General features: G+C 46.1%; 1 protein-coding gene across 1 annotated transcript; it reads left to right on the top strand.

Moving 5' to 3' along the window:
• The first annotated feature begins 3,608 nt into the window (after positions 1-3,608).
• Positions 3,609-24,092, top strand: Catsper1 (cation channel sperm associated 1). Its single transcript, XM_037202578.1, has 13 exons — positions 3,609-3,841; positions 14,508-15,298; positions 16,254-16,460; positions 17,297-17,410; positions 17,570-17,723; positions 18,041-18,132; positions 18,286-18,429; positions 18,568-18,631; positions 18,777-18,849; positions 18,949-19,009; positions 20,810-20,885; positions 23,580-23,694; positions 23,841-24,092. Exons 1-13 carry the CDS (start codon positions 3,609-3,611, stop codon positions 23,865-23,867), a joined length of 2,151 nt encoding a protein of 716 aa, XP_037058473.1. The 3' UTR covers positions 23,868-24,092.
• Positions 24,093-25,779: the final 1,687 nt, after the last annotated feature.

The following is a 25,779-nucleotide window of genomic DNA, read 5'->3' as shown; positions in this document are numbered from 1 at the left end:
CAAGTTTGGGAACGCAGATGAACAAGAAGACCTCGAACCTCAAGGAGCTCTGAGGGCACAGTGGACAGAAGCAAGCCTGGAACTACCACATGGTTTTGACAGGCTGGGAGCAGGATCGCTTCCAGGTAAGGGGGTGGGGCTTAACTCCAGTCTTCCTACCCCTGCAAGGCCTTGACTTCACCACTGAGCATTTCCTTATCCACAAGAAGATATGACTTGGATAATGATCAATTCCTCTCCACAATCCCTTAGCACAGCTAAATACTCTACACTCTGAAATAAAATCTCCCTTAAAGAAGAGCAGAGAGGCAGGGCATGGTGGCAAATGCCTTTAACCCCCGGCACTAGGGAGGTGTCAATTTGAAACCAACCTGGCCTACATAGTTGTAGACCACTCAACTATACAGTGAGACCCTGTCCCCCAAAACAAACAAAAATGAGAACTAGGAATTCTGTTGCTTTCTCTAGCTACCTTGAAGTAGCTAGGCAAGTGATAAAACAATAGCTAACACAGCCTTCTATGTGCCCACTCCTACTTTAGAGCTTGCTTTGAATTGATTTGTGAGATAAACACTATTTCCCACAGAATGGAACTGTACCTTAGGTTAAACGATCCAGTCCCACAGCTAGAAAGTACAATCAGGATCTGAACCCAGGCCCTGCAGCTTCAGTACCTGCTCACATGTGCAGTTTCTAGTGTCATTCAAATAAAGAAGGTCACATGCCACAGGCTGACCCTTTGGACCTTCTCCCCAAAGAATGTAAAGTAAGACACTGCTATCAGTTTTTATTTTTCAGTGAGACAATGGTTGACTTGTTTGGGCAAGGAAGGTTGTAGAGGTTGGTTGGCAAGCTTTCTGAAACGTCATCATATTATCTGTTTGCTCTTAGTATAACAACACTCCTGAAACTCCATGGCATATGAAGGCAGAAATCTCTTTTGGCTCAGAGTTCTGGAGGCTCAGAGCGTGGCACCAGCCTCTGCTTAGCTTCTGGTGAGGGCCTCACGTCAGGACAAGCAGACGAAGACAAAAGAGGAAGAAACAAAACAATATGGCACACTCTCACAGAAATTAATTCCGACCCCAAGAACAAGTACACCCAGCCAGTCACTTCTCACAGGTCTCCCTACCTCCTCTCAACACAGTTACAGATCAAACTTCAACACAAGGTTTGGAGGCGACAAACAATATGGAAACCACAGCTCTTTGAAGGGGGCTGTTCTTGTAGCACCCCACTTTCCGTCAGTGGAGCTGTGGAAGGAGCAATAATTAGTGTCATGTGAAGCTATAATTAGGTTCCTCCTGCTAAGCAGAAATAAAGAATTGTACTAGACTCAAGGCCATCTATCTAAGACAGGTGTCCTCTGGCCCCCAGGCCTAGAAAGTACTCACTATTCTACCACCTTCCTGGAGCTCTAGCCTTCGGTCATACCTCTGCAAGAACTGTCCTTTCCTGCCCTTGGTTGCTCCAGAAAATTCAGACATGCCTTATATCTGCCTTGCTGGGCCTCTCTTGTGCTCCCTGGCTCTTGGGCATAGCCTTTTTTATATGGTCAAATTCAACAAAGGTACAACTCTGGATTCAAAAATGCCTGGGTCCAGGGACTAATGGAACCCTTCTCACTAGGAGAGGGTTCTTCTATCAGACTTGGGGCAGAGGCTCTAGGACTCTTTGATCCAAAGAGCTACAGTGTGAGCTATACCCAGGAGAGAGCCTCCGGCTCTTGGGTCTCCAGCATCTTCTAACAAGGTTCCTTACATAACATGCATTTGGTTTGCTGCCCAATCTGTGGCCTACTTCTTGTGACTCTGGAGTGTGGCATTGGCAAATGTGGCCTGCTGCAGGGCTGTCACCCTAAGGCCTGGAGCTGGTATAGAAATAGTCACCATAGTGAGAGTGGCAATGCATTTGATTTGAATAGCAGCTGACCATCAGTGCTCTGGAGTTCAAAGCTGCCTTTGTCTCCTACTGGCTGCATACTTGGAAACTGGCCTTGGAGCCCCATGTCCCTCCCCTGTGAGGTCCAGTTTCCTAGTGGAGCTTTGGGAACAGTGAGGGAGATTACCTAGCTAGCACTGGGCGGGTTTGTGGACGCTCCCTTAGGAGCCCCATCTGCTTTTGAAGACAAGATTTCTCTGGATAGCCCTGGCTGTCCTGGAACTCAAATTGTAGACCAGGCTGGCCTGTCTCTGCCTCCTGAGTGCTGGGATTAAAGGCGTGCACCACCACCATCCAGTTGCCTGATCTGGTTTTTATCAGTTTCCCCAATACAAATACCCTGTACATGGTATATGTCATAGGTTGGCATATCCTATAAGAATTGTTCACCCAGGCATGGTGCAACATGTCTGTAATTCCAGCATCCAGGAAATAGCGGAAAAAGAATTGGGGAGCTGAGGTCATCTTCAGTTACTTAATGAGTTCAAGACTAGCTTGGACTACATGAGATCTATCTTTAAAAAAAAAAAAAAAAAAAGCTTTCAGTCAATAGAAGAAAGCATTTTGAGGAAGAATGTTATTTTCTGCTTTGTCCAAAGACATATCATAGGCCAGCAGCAGTCTTGGTTTTTATAACCAGGGAAGAATATCCAAGTGTGGGGAACACAATGGGAGGACAGGGCTGCAGTCTGCAGTCAGGAGAGGCTCCTTGGAGGAGGTACAGGCAGCTGAGAAGGGACAGTAGAAGGTACTTGAGACAGAGGGAACAACCACATGGACATTTGATGTGAGAAAGGCTGGCCATCTGTGAGACAGGATACTGGATGCTATAGTAATGGGTCTGGAATGTTCTCAACTATGGGACTATTGGGAAGTGGTTAAAAACACTTTTTAAAGAGGTAGGACCCAGAGAAACGTTTACAGGTCTTTGAAGGATATGTCCTGGAATCTTTCTCTCTCTTTTTCTTTCTTTTCTTTCCTTCCCTTTCTTTCATGTCTTGGCCATGATGTGCTGCGCCTCCATAAGCAGGCATGGTGGCACACACCACCTTCAGTACTTGGGAGGCAGAGGCCAGCCTGCTCTACTGAGTGACAGCCCTTTCTGCATTTCCATGGAACCCTGGCTCTGTTCCCAGAGCCCACATAGCACCTCACATTATCTGTCACAATACTTCCAGGGTCTCTAACTCCCTCTTCTGACCTCCACCAGCACAGACAGACAGACAGGTTAAACACTCATAAAATAAATCTTTAAAAAGAAAAGAAAAGGCCTGGTGGGGTGGCACATGCCTGTTGATTCCAGCAACCGGGAGGTAGGGGAAGGCACATCTCCCTGAGTTCGAGGTTTCTTTGTCTACAGAGTGAGCCAGTACATATATGCATAAACACACACACAAAACATCAAGGACCTGGCATCTGGTGGCGTCAGAGGATGGAGACACACACACACACACACACACACTCTCCAACCCTGTCCACACTAACATTCATCATGCCAGGGCCGGGCAGGAGCAAGAGGCACAAGTTGTAAGATAGCATGCTCCTGAGGATGGCGGAGCACCGCGCACAGTGAGGCCTTTTTGCGCTCCGGTTTCGGTTTCGCAGCTGGCCAGAGCTTCTGGGTCCCGACGTGGGCGGTGAATGGGGAGTCAGGTGTCATAGGAACCATGCTGGGAGACGTCCCTGCCACCGCTTGCGTTTCCAGGAGGATCCTGGGGGAGAAACCCAGGCTGCTAGCCAGCCCGCAGGCCTCAGACCTCGGAGCCGGGGCCTGTCTTGTGAGGGCTCAGTCCTCAGGGAGCGCCATAGATGGAGCCGCCACCCCCCACCCCACCCCACCCCCCGCTGCTGCTCCTCTGAGCCGGCACCTCATCCTGCACCGCAGAGGAGCAAAGGGACCGCAAGAGCAGCCCCAGTGCTCAAGAGGTTACTTCTCAGGAGGCTTTGACTAGACCAGTTTAAAAGAGATGTTACTAAAAATTACTGGAATGGACTGGGCAGTGGGGGCGCATGCCTTTAATCCCAGCACTCGGGAGGCAGAGGCAGGTGGATCTCTATGAGTTCGAGGCCAGCCAGGGCTGTTACACAGACAAACACTGTCTCGGGTGTGTTAGTTTTCACTGCAGCAGCAGGCTGCCTCTGCTGCCACAGCTACGTCATCACCTGTCGCCAGATGTGACATGTGCACCCCTTAAAAGTGCCCGCTAAAGCACAGCTCACTCTCTTGTCTCTTCTTTCTTCTTTACCTCTTGCTCCTCTCTGGCCTCTCTTCTTCCTCTTGTCTGTCTGTCTGTCTGCCGGCCTCTCTCATGTCCCCACTCCAACATGGCCGGTCACTCCTTCACTCTCCCCTCCCCCTCCCCCAATAAACCTCTTGCCCTAAGTGTCCCCCGGCGTCTTTGCTCAGTGGCACGCCTAGGAAGGCCCGCCGAATGATACCCACTTTGCCTTTCTTCTTTATTTATCATTTCAGCCTGAAGACACACAAATTACACCGTTACTCTGTGGAAGTGTAATTCATAATAGGTGTTTCCATCATGCTCATGAACAGATAACAGCAGTAAAGACACAGCCCAAAAGACACTCATCAAACCTTCCTGTGAAGGGACTGGAGAATTTATCTTGATTCTTTCCTCAGCATCTGAAATTGCTTCCTTTTGGTTAGTGTCCATATCACCTGCTTGCACTTCCACCAGAAAAAAAAGGGGGGGGCAAACTTATTGTTTCACTGAGTAAGCAATCCATCCTCCCAACATTGATCATATTTACAACATGGTTTATGTCCTGTGTTCTAGGACACTGAGTATCTTCTATTCCGCTGTCCCTACCTTCAGTAGTGTTTGCCTTGAGGCAGGAGAGATGACCCAGCAGGAGAGCACTGGTGACTCACCCACGGGAGCCAGGTTTGACTCCCAGCACAGAGACTTGGTCACCCTCTTCTGGCCTCCGTGGGTACTGCATACACATGATTCACGGAAATACATGCAGACTAAACACTCATATACAGAGAGAGGGGAGAGGGGGGAGAGAGAGAGAGAGAGAGAGAGAGAGAGAGAGAGAGAGAGAGAGAGAGAGAGAGAGAGAGAGAGAGAGAGAGAGAGAGGAGAGAGAGAGAGAGAGAATAGGTGTCCTTAGGGATTAAAGAGATGGCTCAGTGGTTTAGAGTACCTGTCACTCTTGCTGAGGACCTAAGTTCAATTCTCAGCACCCACATGGTGGCTCACAATCATCCTAACTCCAGTTTCAGGGTCTCCAACATTTTCTTCTGACTCTCACAGGCACCAGGCATGTTAATGGCACATATACATATATGCAGACAAAACATTCATATACATAAAATTAAATAAATCTTTTAAAAAATATGTGTCTCCAATGATAGCCTTTCTCTTAGAAGGACGACTTCAGTCCTGATCTCAGGCATAACTTTGCAGGCAGGCTTGCGTGTTCCAAATCTTTGAGAAGGATGTTAAGTGGAAAGTACTGAAAAGAGTTTAATGGGACTCTCAACTCTGAAAATTCCAGCATCAAAAACAGTTTTGCGGGCTGGAGAAATGGCTCAGTGGTTAAGAGCACTGGCTATTCTTCCAAACATCCTGAGTTCAATTCCCAGCAACCACATGGTGGCTCACAACCATCTGTAATGAGATCTGATGCCTTCTTCTAGCCTACAGGCAAAACATGCAGGCAGAATACTGTATACATAATGAACAAATAAAAAGCAGTTTTGCCGATTGCCTCCCATATTTCTGCAGCTACTCCATCCACCAATTCTTTCTGCTCAAGCCTCTCTTTCATTGCCTTCATGGCAGTGCTACAATCTCTAGCTGTAATCCTTCCACAATCACCACCTTCTGGTTTACTTGCTATTCCTGGGAACATCTGCAAGAGATGTTTTTGCTTGGGTTATTGTTTTGCCCTACAGATACTTCAAGTTTAATTAGATTATTGAAAGTTTTTAAAAATAAATGTGTGTGATTGTGAGTGTGTGTGTGTGTGTGTGTGTGTGTGTGTGTGTGTGTGTGTGTGACCCAGGAAGTCAGAAAGACACCAGATCCATAGAACTGGAGTTTCAGGCAGTGACCCACCATGTGGGTGCTGGGAACTGAACCCAGGTTCTCTGCAAGAGCCATAAGTTGTAGCTAGAGTTTTTCTTTCCAGGTCCCGCCAAGCCCCGGCAGTCCCGTAGCCCACTTATAAAATAAATACACAGATGCTTATATTATTTACACTGTTCAGCCATTAGCTCAGGCCTATCATTGTCTAGCTCTTACTCTTATACTCAGCCCATTTCTGTTAAGCTATATGTCGCCACGTGTTCTGTGGCTTTACCTGCTGCCTTTACATGATGCTCCCTGGACGGCAGGCTGGCGTCTCCCCCTTCCTGTTCTCTCAATTCTCCTCTCTGCTAGTCCCGCCTATACTTCCTGCCTGGCTCCTGGCCAATCAGTGTTTTATTTATCAATCAATAATCCACAGTACTTCCCCTTTTTCTTTTTTTTTTTTTTTCAAAAAGGAAAGTTTTAACTTTAACATAGTAAAATTACATATAACAAAACAATTATCAAGCAAGAATTACAGTTACAATATTAAAGAAGATATCCTATCTATCTTATATTTGTGAGTCTAAGGTTTTATATCTAACTTATCTTTTATCATAACTGAGGAAATTATAATTGTCTAGTCTTCAACTACATCAAAGACCCCAGAAGGATATACTATTACCTGAGAAATGGGAGAAGGATGCAAGCAACTTTCGGGAGTCTTATAGGGTAGACAGAGACAGTTGGCAGCCTGGACAGCCACCTAATGTTTCTTTGTAAAGTTGAGGCATCTGTCTTTCAGCCCACAGGCCTAGAGTCTCTCAATCATTTCTCTCTGTGTCCTGTAGAATGTCTGGCAGTTTTCTCTGAGAAGCAGGAACCTGAACGACCATTTTGCCAAGTAAAGTTCAGTGGTCACCTTCCTATGGGTCCTACAAGTCCAGTTGATCAAGCAGTCCAGGCAAGAATAGTTTCTTGCCCAAATGGCTGCTTTTGCCAAGGTGAAGATAAACTCCATATGGAGTATCTTCCATGCCCATCCTCCTCTCTGAAGTAAATCGGTGCTGCCAGGAGCAGACGTGTCTCATTGTCCAGAAAGTCTAAATTTTTAAAATATTTTCAAGCCGGGCGGTGGTGGCGCACGCCTTTAATCCCAGCACTCGGGAGGCAGAGGCAGGCGGATCTCTGTGAGTTCGAGGCCAGCCTGGACTACCAAGTGAGTTCCAGGAAAGGCACAAAGCTACACAGAGAAACCCTGTCTCGGAAAAAAAAAAAAAAAAAAAAAAAAAAAAAAAAAAAAACATTTTCATTGCCATATTCTGTAGGTCTTTGAAGTGTTTGAAGATTACCTACCTAAATGAATTATATCTATGTATACCTAGAAAACAACATGACTATAAGTTTGACTATCATAGAAGACTAATTATTAATCTGTATTTCTTAATTATTGATTACAATTTAAATGAGTTACATAAACATCATACCTCAAATGAGAATAGAAATATATATACAGTATAACAAAATTAAGTTTAAACTTGTATCAATAAACTAAAATCCATAGCAATGTAAAACATTTTAAACAAGTTGCTCTTTAAAAGTAGATTTAATAATCTACCCTTTCATCCTATCATATCTATATCATATCCCCTTTTTTTCTTTAGAAAAAGATCGCATTTATAATCAACCTGATTTAAATAAAAATATTGGTTTTTCTCTGTCCGACACTAGAGGGCTCTTCTGATATGGGACAAAAGAATTTCTTAACCTTTTTTTTTTTTTTTTTTTTAAGCAATATGTTTGGGTTTAGAGAAGGGGTGAGCCAATTCCATCTCCAAAGCCAGCTTGGTATATTTGGGAATTTGGGCATAGCTTCTCTTAGTACTTCCTGCTAGAGGGGGGGTGCTGTATCTTATGGGGACACAAAGAAAATTTTAGGATTATGGAGTAGTCTGTGAGGGTGTATCATCTAAGCCAGTTGCCTTGAAACCATTCTGGATGTTGGATCATCTGGGCCATGGTGTCTGTCATTGGAGACTTTTCTGGGGGTCTTGGCTGGTTAAACCTGATGTATCTTAATCTGGAACAAATCTATAGCCTCTGGCTTTCTGTGTCCTTTCCAAAGCAACATATCCTTACATCCAAATTTTGAAGTCAAGGTATCTTTAAAATATACATATTTGTTTAACCAAACAGCTTTTACGACAAATGTTTTTTTGTTGTTAAAAATCCCATGGTTGGAGAGATGGCTCAGTGGTTAAGAGCACTGCCTGGTCTTCCAGAGGTCCTGAATTCAACTCCCAGCAACCACATGGTGGCTCACAACCATCTCTAGTGGGATCTGATGCCCTCTTCTGGCATAAAGTTGTACATGCAGATAAAGCACTCATATACATAAATAATAAAATCTTAAACAAAACAAAAGGGTTGGGGATTTAGCTTAGTGGTAGAGCACTTGCCTAGCAAGCACAAGCCCCGGGTTCGATCCTCAGCTCAAAAAAAAAAAAATCCCAAAGACAACACAATCCAGATTTCCTGTGTAATATCCATCTTTATGTGGCTTATTTTTTATACTGCCTTTACTGTCTCTTTAAAGACTTTATTTTAAAAAACTATCTATTTCTTTATATAACTGTATATTTCTTTTTTCTCCCTTCTAAGCCTATGTACATTTTTACACACATTGTAAAGCATTTAAAGTCTTGTTCCATCTGAATCTGTCTTATTGTGAATCTATTGTTTTAAACTGCAGCATTACTAGGGCTAAAATAGCAGTTTTGGCTGGTGGCTCTGCCCACCTCAGCTTCCCGACATGGCGGTGGTACATTTACTGCCAGCTCTGGGAGCTATCAACTCTTAGAAACAGTAGTTCTATGCTTCTATCAAAGCAGCGTGTAGCCCAGAAACCTCTTTTTTTTTTTTTTTTTTTTTTTTTTTTTTTTTGTACTTGCAAAGACTAAATCCACCATGCAATGCAATGTGCCACTTGTAGATGCCTCATTTCCAGCACACTGCTGGTCAAACGCACATACCAGGAACCGGCCAACTAGAGAGAGTCAACTAGGAAGCTGTTTTTATCGCTGTTTTAGAATCTTTTTTCTCAGGTTTTAGGTGGAAACTCTTACCCCACATTGGGCGCCACTTGTAGCTAGAGTTTTTCTCTCCGGGTCCTGCCAAGCCCTGGCAGTCCTGGAGCCCACTTATAAAATAAACATTCAGACCCTTATATTATTTAAACTGCTCAGCCATTAGCTCAGGCCTATCATTGTCTAGCTCTTACTCTAATACTCAGCCCATTTCTGTTAAGCTATATGTCACCACGTGTTCCGTGGCTTTACCTGCTGCCTTTACATGATGCTCCCTGGACGGCAGGCTGGCGTCTCCCCCTCTCTGCCTTCCTGTTCTCTCAATTCTCCTCTCTGCTAGACCCACCTATACTTCCTGCCTGGCTACTGGCTAATCAGTGTTTTATTTATCAATCAATCATCCACAATAAGTGTTCTTTTTTTTTTAGCTTGAACATAAAAACAGGTTATAATTCAAAGGTCCAGGATTATTTGAAACAGGAAAATATTTGCTCTATAGAAAAGAGTAAACATAAAGCAGAGGCCCTGTAAGAATGCACTTGCTACCCCTGGCCTCTTCATTTATTTATTTTTATTTAATTAATTTTTTTCTATTATCAGCTTGATACAGTACAAATTCTTGTCCTAGTGAAATGTTTCACTGAGGCTTGTCTAGTGATTGAGTAAAACCAAAACTTATTATAAGCCACAGTCATCCTAGGGTCCCCCCGGTAGGTAGCCTCCCTGGTTCTGTGGTTTGCAGTCTGATTGTTCTTTGCTTTATAGCTAGTATCCACTTATGAGTGATTACATACCATGTTTGTCCTTCTGAGTCTGGGTTACATCACTCAGGATGGTATTTTCTAGTTCCATCCATTTGCCTGCAAATTTCATGCTGTCATTGTTTTTCTCTGCTGAGTAGTACTCCATTGTGTATATGTACCACATTTTCTTAGTCCATTCTTCAGTTGAGGGGCATCTAGGTTGTTTCCATGTTCTGGCTATTACGAATAATGCTGCTATGAACATAACTGAGCATGTATCTTTGTGGTATGATGGAACATTCCTTGGGTATATGCCCAAGAGTAGTATGGCTGGATCTTGAGGTAGATCAATTCCCAATTTTCTGAGAAACCATCATACTGATTTCCACAGTGGTTGTACAAGTTTGCATTCCCACCAACAGTGGAGGAGTGTTCCCTTTGCTCCACATCCTCTCCAACATAGACTGTCATTAGTGTTTTTGATCATAGCCATTCTGACAGGTGTAAGGTGGTATCTCAGAGTCATTTTGATTTGCATTTCTCTGATGATTAAGGATGTTGAGCAATTCTTTAAATGTCTTTCAGCCATTTGAGATTCTTCTTTTGAGAATTCTCTGTTTAGCTCCATAGCCCATTTTTTAGTTGAATTGTTCAGTATTTTGATGTCTAGTTTCTTGAGTTCTTTATATACTTTGGAGATCAGTCCTCTGTGAGATATGTGGTTGGTGAAGATCTTTTCTCATTCTGTAGGCTGTCTTTTTGTCTTATTGACTGTGTCTATTGCCCTACAAAAGCTTCTCAGTTTCAAGAGGTCCCATTTATTAATTGTTGCGCTCAGTGTCTGCGCTAGTAGTGTTATATTTAGGAAATGCTCTCTTGTGCCAATGTGTTCAAGACTACTTCCTGCTTTCTTTTCTATCAAATTCAGTGTAACTGGATTTATGTTGAGGTCTTTGATCCACTTGGACTTGATTTTTGTGCTTGGTGATAGATATGGATCTATTTGCAATCTTCTGCATGTTGACATTCAGTTATGACAGCACCAATTGTTGAAGATACTTTCTCTTTTCCTTTGTATAGTTTTGGCTTCTTTGTCAAATATTAGGTGTTCATATGTGTGTGGATTAATGTCAGGGTCTTCAACTCAATTCCATTAGTCTGTATGTTGGTGTTTATGCCAGTACCAAGCTGTTTTTATTACTATAGCTCTATAGTAGAGCTTGAGGTCAGGGATGGTGATGCCTCCAGAGATTGCTTTATTGTACAGGATTCTTTTAGATATCCTGGGTCTTTTGTTTTTCCATATGAAGTTGAGTATTGTTCTTTCCAAGTCTGTGAAGAATTGTGTTGGGATTTTGATGAGGATTATATTGAATCTGTAGATTGCTTTTGGTAAGATTGCCATTTTTACTAAGTTAATCCTACCTATCCATGAGCATGGGAGATCTTTCAATTTTCTGATATCTTCTTCAATTTCTTTCTTCAGATACATAAAGTTCTTTTTTTTTTTATTTTATTTTATTTTATTTTACAATACCATTCAGTTCTACATATTAGCCACGGGTTCCCCTAGTCTCCCCCCTCCCACTCCCTCCTCTTACCTCCAGCTTACCCCCATTCCCACCTCCTCCAGGGCAAATCCTCCCCTGAGGACTGAGATCAACCTGGTAGACTCAATCCAGGCAGGTCCAGTCCCTTCCTCCCAGACTGAGCCAAGTGTCCCTGCATAAGCTCCAGGTTTCAAACAGCCAACTCAGGCAATGAGCACAGGACTTGGTCCCACTGCCTAGTTGCCTCCCAAACTGATCAAGCCAATCAACTGTCTCACCTATTCAGAGGGCCTGATCCAGCTGGGGGCCCCTCAGCCTTTGGTTCATAGTTCATGTGTTTCCATTCATTTGGCTATTTTTTTTCAATAATTGAGTAAAACCAAAATTTATTATAAGCCACAGTCGTCCTAGGGACTCTATGGTTCTATGGGTTGTGGTCTGATTGTTCTTTATTTTATATCTAGAACCTGCTTATAAGTGAGTATATACCATGACTGTCTTTCTGGGTTTTGGTTACCTCACTCAGGATGATTTTTTCTAGTTCCATCCATTTACCTACAAATTTCATGCTTTCATTGTTTTTCTCTGCTGAGTAGTACTCCATTGTGTATATGTACCACATTTTTTCCATTCATTCTTCCGTTGATGGACATCTAGGTTGTTTCCAGGTTCTGGCTATTACAAATAGTGCTGCTATTAACATAGCTGAGCATGCAGATGCTTAAAGTTCTTATCATACAGGTCCTTCACTTGTTTAGTTAGTGTTACCCCAAGGTACTTTATATTATTTGTGGCTATTATAAAGGGTGATGTTTCTCTGACTTCTTTCTCAGCCCTTTTATCATTTGTGTATAGGAGAGCTACTGATTTTTTTTTGAGTTGATCTTGTATCCTGCCATTTTACTGAAGGAGTTTATCAGCTGTAGGAGTTCCCTGGTAGAATTTTTGGGGTCACTAATGTACACTATCATATCATCTGCAAATAGTGAAAGCTTGACTTCTTCCTTCCCAATTTCTATCCCTTTGATTTCCTTTTGTTGTCTTATTGCTCTAGCTAAATTTCAAGTACTATATTGAATAAATATGGGAAGAGTGGACAACCTTGTCTTGTTCTTGAATTTAGTGGTATCACTTTGAGTTTCTCTCTGTTTAATTTGATGTTGGCTGTTGGCTTGCTGTAAATTGCCTTTACTATGTTTAGGAATGTTCCTTGTACTCCTGATCTCTCCAAGATCTTTGTCATGAAGGGGTGTTGGATTTTGTCAAAGGCTTTTTCAGCATCTAATGAGATGATTATGTTCTTTCAGTTTGTTTATATGGTATATTACATTGACAGATTTTCATATGTTGAACCGTCCTTGCATCCCTGGGATGAAGTCTACTTGGTCCTGGTGAATAATTTTTTTGATGTGTTCTTGGATTCAGTTTGCCAATATTTTGTTGAGTATTTTTGCATCAATGTTCATGAGGGAGATCGGTCTGTAATTCTCTTTCTTTGCTGCATCTTTGTGTGGTTTGGGTATCAGGGTAATTGTAGCCTCATAAAAAGAGTTTGGTAATGTTCCTTCTGTTTCTATTGTGTGGAACAATTTGAACAGTATTGGAATTAGCTCTTCTTTGAAAATCTGGTAGAATTCTGAGCTGAAACCATCTGGTTCTGGGCTTTTTTTGGTTGGGAGAATTTAATGACTTTTTATTTCCTTAGGGGTTATTGGTCTATTTAAATAGTTTATCTGGTCTTGATTTAACTTTGGTATGTGGTACCTATTAAGAAAATTATCCGTTTCTTTCAGATTTTCCAATTTTGTGGAGTAAGGTTTTTGAAGTCTGACCTGATGATTCTCTGGATTTCCTCATTGTCTGTTGTTATGTCTCCTTTTTCATTTCTGATTTTGTTAATTTGGATGCGCCCTCTCTGCCTTTTGGTTAATTTGGATAGGGGTTTGTCTATCTTTTTTATTCTTTCAAAGAACCAACTTTGTTTCATTGATTTTTTGTATTGTTCTCTTGGTTTCTATTTCATTGATTTCAGCCCTCAATTTGATTATTTCCTGGCATCTATTCCTCCTGGGTGAGTTTGTTTCTTTTTGTTCTAGAGCTTTCACGTGCGCTGTTAAGTCATTGGTGTGGGATTTCTCAAACTTCTTTATGTGTGCATTTAATGCTATGAATTTTCCTCTTAGCACTGCTTTCATAGCATCCCATAAGTTTGGACATGTTGTACTTTCATTTTCATTGAATTCTAGGAAATATTTAATTTCTTTCTTTATTTCTTCCATGACCCTTTGGTGCTTCAGGTGGGCATTATTCAGTTTCCATGAGATTGTAGGCTTTCTATAGTTTTTGCTGTTGTTGAAATCTAACTTTAAGGCATGGTGGTCTGATAAAATACAAGAGGTTATTCCAATGTTTTTGTATCTGTTGAGCTTTGCTTTGTGACCGAGCATGTGGTCAATTTTGTTTTTTGAGACAGGGTTTCATTGTGTAGATTTGCTAGTCTTGGAACTCACTGTATAGAGCAAACTGGTCTTGAACTCCCAGAGATATACCTGCTTCTGCCTCCCTAGTGCTAGGATTACAGGTCTGCACTACCACACTGGCTTGGTTTTCTTATTTTACAATAAATAGTTAGACACAATAATTCCTTTTCATTTCTGTTTGTTTTGGTTTTTTGTTTTATTTGTTGTTTTATTTTGTTTAGACAATAATTCTTGACTCTGAATGATAAGTCCAAAGAAGTCCCCATTGTTAAAATGAGGCCCAAGCATGCCGGTGACATCATAAAGGAGAGTTCCAAGACAACAGACAGGATCTTCCTAGAAGCCTAGGCCATAGTTGGTGTTGATCTCAGCTTTAGGAGAGAAGGAGATCCAGGAAAGGTCCTTTGGGTTCTATGTTCAAGCTCTCTTTGTTCCAGGGGTTCCAGTACAATCACGGACAAACCCTCGAAGATGGATGATGCTCATCCTGAGGCACACACTAGTAAAGTGGATCCAGGCCATTACTCATCACACTCCCACACACACCATAGGCCAGTCCACAACGAATCCCATCATCATCGTGATGCCCAGCACCAACCATCTCACAGTCTTGGTGGATCCCACTATCAGAATGAATCCCAGCATTTCCGTGAGTCCTCAGACCGTGAAGGTGCTTTCTCCCCCATCAGTCCCATCACCATAACAGACCTCATCTCTCCACATCACCTGATACCATTCCTCACCATTTTGGTGGGTCCCATAATGAATCTCACCTCCATACTGAGTCCCACCAGCATGGCAGACAGCACCAAGATGGACATCACTATCACGGAGGGCACCGTCGAGCTAGCGAAACTTTGTCCCACCTCTCCTCTCCTGAGTCACACAGCCAAAGGGATGCTTCCCACCATGGGAAACCCCATCATAGTACTACGTCCCACTATCCTGGTGAATCCCATCATCAAGGCCACCGTTACGGCAGGATTCACCATCCTGAATCCCAATACCACCGAAGACAGTCTTTTTATGGAGGGAACATTTCCTTCCACTCCTCTGAGGGGTCCGTCCACCAGGAAAGATCTCACCTCCATAGCAGCCATCATGGAGGCCACCAAGCTCACCATGGCGAGCATTCCCACCACAGAGAGCACCATCGCCACAGGGAACACCGTCATGGGGAGCATCCTCACCACAGAGAGCATGGGGAGCATCCTCACCACAGAGAACATCCCCATCATCGCCATCAGAGCATCTCCCAACTCTCTGCCGCATTCAAGTCCCACAGCACCCTTGGCATCTCCCCTTCTCCTATGGGAACCAAAAGCTCGATCTATAGCGTGCCTCAGTCGCACATTGCAACTCGGTCTTATGCCTCTCGTGTTTCCAGCAAAGTCCACCCCAAGGACGACTCCAAAGAATCAGACTCCTGGAGTGAGGATGAACAAATTCAGAAGCGCAAAAGTGAGTCTTTCCTGGGCCTGCGACCCAGACTCCTACTCCCTTGCTCAGATTCCTGCAGATCTAGCCCAGACCCTGACCTGGCTTTCCACACATCAGGAAGCTCAGTTCTCACCTGCAGTGGCATTCCATCAGCCATTTTCTCCTCTTGCTGCTCACTGTCCTGCCCTCTATTCCCTAAGCTGTACGATTCTGAAGGCCACGCAGTGTTTCTGCATTTTGTCACTGCTTTATTCATGGCATGTTCACGTCTTGACCATTGAGGCTCTCATCAAATGTGGATACCTGGTCTTTCTGGGTCCCTGGCAGTACTAGGACTGTTGCTGCAGTCACAGGGTCCAAAGCTAGGGGCGGGTACAATCACAGGCCAGCTAATGACAGAAGCCTACCATCTTGTATATCAGGACATTTGCCTCTGTGGGTTCTGTCCTCATGTGCCTCACTATGTAAAACAGTTGCTGAGGGCATTTCCTGGTAACCAATACTAAAAGAAGAAACCTTGACTCTTACAGTCTCCCAGACTCTCTGCCTACTAGTTTATCAAAAACAACAACAGTCTCATGGATAACCTGAGAGGAGCAAGTGACTTACTGAATGGGAATAGGAAAGGTAGTTGGAGGAGGGATGATTTAGCAGGATCTTAAACTAGAAAGATTATCGAGATGGCAGGATGCTAACAACAATTAGGTTTTCTTTAAGTTTCCATATGGGCAAAGATCTGGAGTTGTAGGGTCAGGGTCTCTTAGGACCTGCCAAACCAAATCCCAAACAGCTTGGCCCCTGATGTGGAAGATTTAAGGACTGTGGCCCCAAGACCAGCACAGGGCAAGCATAGTGTTCCATTAGTGAATGGGTAAGAGGAGGGATGGTAATGAACCTTTGCCCATCTGGAAGGGTGCCTGGGACCACTGTGCCCCATCACTACCTGCCTGGGCATAACTTTCTGATCTCCTTACAGGGACCCAGCGGGCCCACAAGAAGTTGCACTCTGGGAATATCTTCCAATGGATTTGGGAAAAAATAAGCCACCTCTTTTGGGGTCTCCGGAAAATGATGATGTCACTGACTCAGTCCCTGGGCTTTGAGACCTTCATCTTCATCGTGGTCTGCCTCAACACAATTATCCTTGTGGCCCAGACCTTCACTGAGCTAGAGATCAGAGGTGGTAAGAGTCAGGTGGTACTGTCCTTATGCTGAAGACAGTTGATGTGGCTCCAGGGCTTCCCATGAGCCTGATCCAGTGCCAGAAGGTCTTTAAAACTTGTTACTTTATCTTCACCCCCTGGCAACTTGGTGACATTCCCAGAGGTAGAAATATTGCTGAGAACATTGTAGAAAACCCACTGAACTGTAGGCTATGCTGTTCATGATGTAGCCACCAGGTGGCGCATATGCTCTAAATAGATATTGCTGGGCGGCGGCGGGGGGGGGGGGGGGGGGGGGGGTTTGGGATGGTGGGAATCTTGGGTCTAGGGGAAGAACCTGGAAACCTCTACCAGGAGGCCCTGGAAGGGTTAAACAGAAAGCTTAAGAACGCTGGCCTCTGAAGCCCAGTAGAGCAAGATGAAGAAAATGATTCACCACATGCCCACAGTTCAAGGCTGAAGTTTTAGGACATGTTAAATGTATTTATGCTTATAAACAACTCTATCAAGTAGATTATTATTGTTCCCATTTAACAGACAGGAAAACTCAGGAACTTAGTGTTTAAGTCACACAGCCATTTAAAGGAGCTAGGGGCCTGGGCACATGCCTTTAATTCCAGCAGAGGCTGGCAGATTTCCATGAGTTCAAGAACAGCATAGTCTACATAGAAAATTACAGGTCAGCCAGAGCTATATAATGAGGTTTTGTCTAAAAAAAGAAAAAGAAAAAAGAAAACAAAAGCAGGCAGGTTCAGCCTGGGTGTTTGGCCTACATGAGGTCCTAGTGATAAAGGGATGAGCAGGGGTAGCCAGACGCCAGGGATTGTCACTAAGAACACCTCTAATGTCCCCACAGAATGGTACTTCATGGTCTTGGACTCCATCTTCCTCTCCATCTACGTTCTAGAAGCCATGCTCAAGCTGATTGCCCTGGGCATGGAGTACTTTTATGACCCATGGAACAATCTGGGTAGGTGGGCAGGTTGTGAGACGGAAGAGGCTGGTGAACTGCCTCGGGGGAGCTGAGGACCGAAGAGGAACAGAGATGGGATGCTGGCTTAGAGAAGCTTGTGGGTCTGGGCTAAGGGTCTGTTGGGCCTCCTCAGCTCAAGCACCCCTCTGCTCTCAGACTTCTTCATCATGGTCATGGCAGTGCTGGACTTTGTACTCCTCCAGATCAATTCCCTCTCCTATTCATTCTACAACCACAGCCTGTTCCGGATTCTCAAAGTTTTCAAGAGCATGAGGGCGCTGAGGGCCATCCGGGTCCTTCGGAGGCTCAGGTCACTGCTGTCAAGGCTGCTTGCCCTGGTGTGGGGATTCTCAAGGAAAAGGGCACAGGGGCCTGGATTTCCAGGGAGTCCACTGTGACCCATTTCAGGGATGGTGGTGGGATGGCACTGTGGCCCCTTGCATGCTTGGGATAAGCCTCCCTAGGGTTCTTGCAAGAATCAATTTATTTTCCAGGGAAGGATGGGAACATGACTAAGTGACCAGTGAATTCGGGACCCCTTAATTTCAATGCCCCGTCTGGTTATTGGGTGCAGCTCTCCACTTCCATCCCCACTAATTCAGACTCCCTCTCCACCACTACCCACAGCATCCTCACCAGCCTCCACGAAGTGACGGGGACTCTGAGCGGCTCTTTGCCGTCCATCACAGCCATCCTCACCCTCATGTTTACCTGCCTCTGTATCCTGCACAGTGGGGGCTGGGCGGCGGCCGGCACCCTAGGGCAGACGGGGGCTGGGGGAAGCGGGTCTGCAAGGGGCTGAGTGAAACCTAGTGAGAGGTGGGTACAGCGGAAGGCGTTCTGGTTCTGGTTTGGCCCTGAACAGTTGCCAGTCCTCTTCTCTGTGGTGCTCCGGGCCCTCTTCCGGAAGTCGGACCCCAAGCGCTTCCAGAACATCTTTACCACCCTCTTCACCTTATTCACCATGCTCACCTTGGACGACTGGTCCCTCATCTACATGGACAGCAGGGCCCAAGGTGGGCAGAGGGCAGGGTCCAGGGCATGGTGGGTAGGAACTAACGGCTCAGTAACGCCTGCCATCTGCGGGCTGCTGACACCTGCTAGAAAGAGTAGAAACTAGGGAATGCCTTTTGATTGACACTTTCCCTCCACAGGGGCCTGGTACATCATCCCCATCCTCATGATTTACATCATCATCCAGTACTTCATCTTCCTCAAGTGAGGCTCCTGCTTTACTGCCCAGCTCTCCACCCGACCCATCCCAGCCCTCTCACCCTGGCCATAGGCCACACTGGACTCAGAGGACAGTACCTGGCCTCTTCTCTGGTGTCCCCTTAAGAGCTCCCCACTGTCCCCTCTACAGCCTGGTGATTGCTGTCCTGGTAGATAACTTCCAGATGGCACTTCTCAAAGGCCTGGAGAAAGTGAAGCTGGAGGTACCACACACATGGGGGAGGCCGGGGGGACAGAAGAACAAATGCTCCAGCGTGGGGGCCAGGGAAGAAACCCTGGTAGAACTGAGGCCTTTTATCTAGAAAGCTGCCCGGGTCCATGAGAAGTTGCTGGACGACTCTCTGACAGAGCTCACCCAAGCAGGTACTGGCCAGTCCTTCCTTCTTTGCATCCCCTCCCCCTCCTGAGGAGCCAGGCTACTTCAGGACTATAGAATCTGAGATAGGAGAGGACTATCCAAGTTTAGAACTTTGGTCCAAAGGACTCTAGACTATCCTCTAAAAGCCTATTCAATTCAGCAATTTTTTTTTATTTTTGGTTTTTCGAGACAGGGTTTCTCTGTGTAGCTTTGCGCCTTTCCTGGAACTCACTTGGTAGCCCAGGCTGGCCTCGAACTCACAGAGATCCACCTGGCTCTGCCTCCCGAGTGCTGGGATTAAAGGTGTGCGCCACCACTGCCCGGCAATTCAGCAATTTTTTATTTCTTTTTCATTTTTATTTTATTTTTTTTCTTTCAAGACAAAGTTTCTCTGTGTAGCTTTGGAGCCTGTCCTGGAACTCACTCTGTATACCAGGCTGGCCTCGAACTCACAGAGATCACCCTGCCTCTGCCTCTCAAGTGCTATGGTTTGTTCTTAAGAGTTACTTTTTTTCTTTGTGGTGGCAAAATGGTCAGCTGCAACCCTAGTTCCAAGTCCTCACAGTGCAACCACCCCTGCTCTCTCTGGCAGAAAATGTGGTCCTCAGGCCAGTCTTACTGAGTCACACATGTGACCCTAGCACCTGGGAGACTGAGACAAGAAGAGTTGAGCTTCAAGTCTAGGGCTAGCCTGAGCTACAAAGTGAGACCCTGTCTCAAGCAACAACAGTAATAAAGAAAACATGATCCCCTTCTCCCAGCAGTCCCAGTGAACCCCCAGAGGTGTGCCTCCTTTCTTCTGATTGATTCCCACGCCTAGGGTTTTTGTTGTTGTTGTTTTCTAAGGCAGGGCTTCTCTGTAGCTAGAGTTTTCCTGCCTTGCCCACAGTCAGGACAAATCTTTGTCACCCGCCAGTCCCACAGCCGCTCAGACCCAACCAAGTAAACACAGAGACTTACATTGCTTACAAACTGTATGGCCGTGGCAGGCTTCTTGCTAACTGTTCTTATAGCTTAAATTGGCTTACCGGCATCTTCACATGCTGCTGGTCATGGCGGCTGCTGCAGTGTCTCTCTACGTCGGCCTTCCACTTCCCAGAATTCTCCTCTCTCCTTGTCCCACCTACTTCCTGCCTGGCCACTGGCCAATCAGTGTTTTATTTATTGACCAATCAGAGCAATTTGACATACAGACCATCCCACAGCACTTCTCTGTGTTGTTTTGGTGCTTGTCCTGGATCTCGCTCTAGAACTCACAGAGATCCGCCTGACTCTGCCTCCCAAGTGCTGGGATTAAAGGCCTGTGCCACCACCGCCCAGCCCCATGCCTAGTTTTGAACCAGTCACTCTAGCCTTTGATTGACATGCTTGATGTCACATGTCAGTGGAGTGGCCATGGTAGTAACCCCAGCTAGACCACAAGGACTGCAACAGGATGAGGTAGGACACTTGTGCCAGATGAAGACAGAGAGGCTGGGGATGTAGTTCAGTGGTACCCTCTTATGTGGGAGGCCCTGGGCACCACCTATCCCTGTCACCACAAATGATGATGATAATAATAGTGATGATGATAATTATGAAATTAATTTCAGTTGGGTGTGGTGTGCACACCTTTAATCCCAGCACTCCAGCAGACAGAGGCAGGCAGATCTCTGCCTCCTGAGTGCTGGAATCAAAGTCGTGTGGCACTAGTGCCTAGTTAAGACCTCCCTTATACTTTCCTGACGTGTGGAATTCCTCTGCCTTCTTGAGTCCAGTCATTTGCCTGGACATCCTCCTCACCATGCCTCTCTCTCTCCATCCAGACGCTGAAGCCCAGATAAGCGAGAATGCCTTGCAGATGCAGTTTATCGAGAGAATGTTCAGCACCATGACAGAGAAGTGAGGAGGTGGAAGGAAGGGGAGGCCTTAGTCCAGGGCAGGAGGTCTGGAGGCCTAATGGTGGGCTGGAAGGAAAAAGAGCATTGCCTATCTCTCCTGGGCTGCAGGAAGTGGGTGGAAGACTCAGACTTGTTTCCACTACCACGACTGGGACCTGGGAACCATAAGCACCCCTGGACAGTGGGGAGCAGCACCCTGCTCCCAGAGGGTCATGTTGCCTGCTCCGCACATACCATAGCAGTAGCGGGGCTTTCTCTTTTCTCTTTATTAGAGAAGTATCCTGACCCTTGTCAGATTCAGGCCCCCGAGGGTGCCAGGGACCCAAGGAGAAGACATACTCTAGTACTGCCATTCAGATCCACGCTGCCAGAATCTTTGCTGGTTCACTAGACTGACAGGTTTCAGCCTCGTGGAACGTTAAAGGGGGGCTGTGGGGAATTGTTGGGGCAAAGTCTGGAGGCCACATGGTCAAACTTCATCCGTCCCCAACCCTGGCCAGGCCAGCTCAAGATTCCTGCTGAAGACGAGGGTGCTTGGCAACAGGCTGCTGTTTCTTGGTTCTTAGGCCTAGTTCTCTTAAGGTTCTTTATGAAAGCCAAGCCCTGTGCCTCTGCCCCACAACCAGCCTGGCTCTAGATCACTATGCAGGGCATCCCTGAGAGCTGACATCCCCTGGTCTCTGCTTACCGTGAGAGAATTCAAGGTCGGCAGCCTAGATTCAGGATCCTGTGTGATCAGGCTAGTGCCAGCCTCCCTCGCGTCACAGATATTGCTCCCTTTGGCACAACCTTGTGTTGTCCACATTCTTTCCTAAGCTTGCTTCCTGCCAGGCCTCTGCCTACACGACTGCTTTCGGTTAGATCTTGGTGCCGGGCTCGGATGAGCAGGATTTGAGGGAGCCAGTTTAAATCCTGATCCTGTCGCCTGCTGCACCGCTCTCCTGTTTACCCTGCATGTTCCAGGACCCCAGCCACACTGTAGCCTCTGCCATACTTCTTCAGGGGTAGAGTCCCTAGCGGTCCCCTCCACTGAGAGTATCTTTTAGTGTAATTTTGACTTTTCACTCTCCATTGAACTTAAGCTCTGATCCTCCCTCCTCCTTCCCCCTCTGGATGAAGTCCAGGCTATTTCCTCTAACAAGGGCTCTCAGCATTGTGTTGACACTTACACTGTGTTGTAGTTGTCTGGGTCCAAGGGTAACACCTCTTTCTTGTTTGTCTCAACATCCTTGGAGCAACTTGCTTTTCCTCTTCCCAGTGTTTTTGGCAAATGGATTGATAAGATCCAATGGGTGGATGATTGTTAGGCTGAGTGGGCAGATCCAGGGAAGAACAGGTAGGTGGGGGTAGGTAAGTGTGGAAGGTGCAATCGTCAGACAGATGAGTGAGGGACTGGGCACAGGATGGACAGGCAGGTGGTTGAGTGGGTCCATGTTTAGGCTTGTGCAGATAAATGGGCAAGAAGATGAGTATAAAAATAAGTGTATGTACAACCTAAGTCAGAAGCTCATTTTTTAGTAAAAGGGGGACCTGCAGGGTCCTGGCCCCCGTTTTGGGTAACTGTTGCCTTGCTTGCTGACCTTGACCTTGATATCCTCCCTATGCTAATTCCCTGCCAGGTTCCACGCTTAAGGGATGTTCCTTGTCTGTGTATCCTGCATAATGGGCATTAACAGCCTAGATGCGAGATTGTAAAACATCTGTAGCGAACTTCTGCCCTCCGGGGTTCTCCCATAGTGCTGTAAGCCTGTATTTAAGACCTCTTCCCTCCTTCGATAAACAGCATTCGGCATAAAAAAATAAATAAATACATACATAAATACATAAATAAATAAGTGTGTGGCAGGATGGATGATTAAGAGATAAGCCATTGCTGATACCTCTTTGGCAGGCACAGACAGGGACATTTTGGGTACTGGACAACAGGCAGACTCATCAGGTCTAATGATGTACGCTGGTAACCTCAGCTCCTTGGGAGGCTGAGGCAGAAGGATCACAAGTTCAAAGCCAGTCTGGACAATTCAGTGGGACCTCATCTCAAAATAAAAATGTTAGGGACTAGAAGAGATGTCGAAGTCTGCAAAGTGCTGTCCATGCTTGCATGAGGGCCTGAGTTTGGACCCAACACTCAAGTCAAACACTAGGTGTGGCAGTGCATGCCTGTGCCTGCAATCCCAGTCAGGAAGCCCCCTATGCCTCGCTGGCCAGTCAGCCTAGCCAATCAGTGAGCTCCAGCTTCAATGGCAGATACCACCTTCAAAAATAAAGTGCAAGTCCAGCAGTGGTGGCACATGCCTTGAATCCCAGCACTAAGGAGGCAGAGACAGGTGGACCTCTGAAAGTTCAAGGCCAGCCTGGTCTGCAGAGTGAGTTCCAGGACAACCAGGGCTACACAGTGAAACCCTGTCTCTAAAAAACAAAAACAAAAAACAAACAAACAAACAAAAAAAAAAAAACCCGAACAAAGTGGAGAATGGTAGAGGAAGACACCCAGCGTCGACTTCTGGCCTCCATACACATGCATACATTCACGTATACCCACATGCACACATGTGTACACAAACATACGCACATACACAAAGTAACTAATAAGCAAGATCTATAAAAAGAGAATCCTGGAGACAGAGGTCCAGGCCATAGCAGGCAGACCCGCGTGAGAGCCCCGGGAACACAGTCCTTGTCTCCGCCCCCCCAGGCAGCGGGACCTCCACTTCCAGTTCCTGCAGTTGGTGGCCTCGGTGGAGCAGCATCAGCAGAAGTTTCGTTCCCAAGCATCTGTCATCGATGAGATTGTGGACACTGCATTCGAGGTGAACCAGGAATCACCGGGGCAGGGGAAAGGTAGAGAGAAGCTTGGGGGTAGAAGCTCTTACCCAAAGGTGGTTCTGAGTAACAGGCATGGCCTTGGCAAAGTCTGACCCAGGTTCACTCACACACACCCTATCTGACCCCACAGGCTGGAGAAGAGGATTTTGGGAAATGACCCTGAAGAGCACCATCATATTGACTCAAGTCTTTGGGAAGTGGCCTGCCAGGGTGGGTTGGGACAAGTCCCTAACTCTGCTGGCATTGTTATCCAGAACCATGCTGGACTGAGGTCCCAACAGAATTTTAAAACCCCCAGGTGGCTCTGTTAGAGCCCACTAGGTTTCCTAGTGGCTGTACCCAGCAGGACTGCATAAGAGGTTGATTGGACCACAGGCCTGGGTACCAGGTGACTGTAACTAGCAAGGGGGAGATCTTTTGCTCCACCCCTTGGCATTGTTATAAATAGACTTTTGGAATAAAGTTCTGGGCTGGTGGATAAGGATCCGGGCCCACCCGAGTCTGTCCTGTGTTTTCTCTCTTTACTCATTCCTCAAGAGTTCCTGGGGTAAGTGTGGGGGCTGGTCTCCCACACTCTGTCCTCACTGGCTAGCCTGATGCAAAGGACAAGGGTCGCTGGACAGTGTGCTGCAGGCACATGTCAAGAGTTGCATGTGGAAGGGGCTCTTCTTGGATCCCTTCTGGCCTCACCAGGTCCCAGCCTCCCAGCTCAGTCCAACAGTGCATTAGAAGAGATCAGAAGGGTGGCACAGGAAGAGGAGCCTGATGCCAGGCAGTGACGGTGCATGCTTTTAGTGCCAGGATAGCCAGAACTGGTACACAGAGAAACTCTGTCTCAAAAAACAGAAACAAAACAAAAAGGAACCTGGGTGCTGATGGAAGACTAAATGAGAAGTCCTTTGTTTATGGGAGGAAAGACTGTCTGGCCTGGGGTCAGGAGAAAAAGAGCAGACTGGAACATCCCAGAAATGCCAGGATTGCATCAGACACCAGGCATGGGGCCAGGACACAGGTTTATCAGGAACCCCATCTTCTACCATAAGGGTACCAACCCAGTGGGAATATGAAGAGCCCAAAAGGTCGATAGTGGTGCACACCTTTAATCCCAGCACTTAGGAGACAAAGGCAGGCAGATCTCTGAGTTCTAGGCCAGCCTGGTCTACAGAATGAGCTCCAGGACAGCCAGGGCTACACAGAGAAACCCTGTCTTGAAAAACCAAAAATAAATAAATAAATAAAAATTAAAAAGAACCCAGAGGTTTAAAAAAGGGGGGGGGAGCTGGTGTGATGGCTGGGTGGTTAAGATCACTTGCTGCTCTTCCAGGGGACCCAAGTTCAACTCCCAGCACCCATAACAGACTACTTACAACCACGTGGAATTCAGCTCTAAAGGATCTGACAGTTTCTTTTAGCCTCCATGGGCACTGCACTCACATGCTCAACCCACACACAGACACACATGCATTCATATAAATAATATTCCCCAAACCCCTAGAGGTTAAAGGTCATTGACATCCCCTTTCCCACCTGAAGTAAGACTACAACCTAGTGAAGGGGCAGAGGAGGCCTCTGATCTTCCTGGCCTCAGAGCAGATGGGGACAGGGCCATGTGACATGGACCAGCTACTGTTGGGAGAGGGACACAGAAAACGGCTGGGTCTGCTCAGGTGCTTTAGGGCTTAGATGAGTCCCACATGCACTGCCTGAGCCCTGGAAGGATGTCCGGAGCCCCCGTGGGACTGCCAGTTGGGACACTTGTTTGTGCTAACCACTGAGTTAAGGTGAAGCTCAGGTCTGGACCAGGGGTTCCCCATCAAGGGTTAGCCATCTTCCATCACTGATAACCAACTTACTCTTAGTGGAGGCCAATCCAGGGGGTCATGTAGGCTGGAGGGACTCCAGAATGGGAGATGGAGGATGGTTTGACCAACACCCACACAGACCATCGGTCTTGCTAGAAAGCAGTGCAATCTCTGGGACTTTAAGACAGAAACATCACTTGGTGGAAACTCCTCCCAGCCTTACTTAGTCATGCCCAGCTCCAGGAATACACCAAGCAGAGGAAATGT

The sequence above is a fragment of the Peromyscus leucopus genome, chromosome 1, assembly GCF_004664715.2.
Source record: "Peromyscus leucopus breed LL Stock chromosome 1, UCI_PerLeu_2.1, whole genome shotgun sequence".
Taxonomy (NCBI): Eukaryota; Metazoa; Chordata; class Mammalia; order Rodentia; family Cricetidae; genus Peromyscus; species Peromyscus leucopus.
This window is presented reverse-complemented; position numbering and strand designations above follow the sequence as displayed.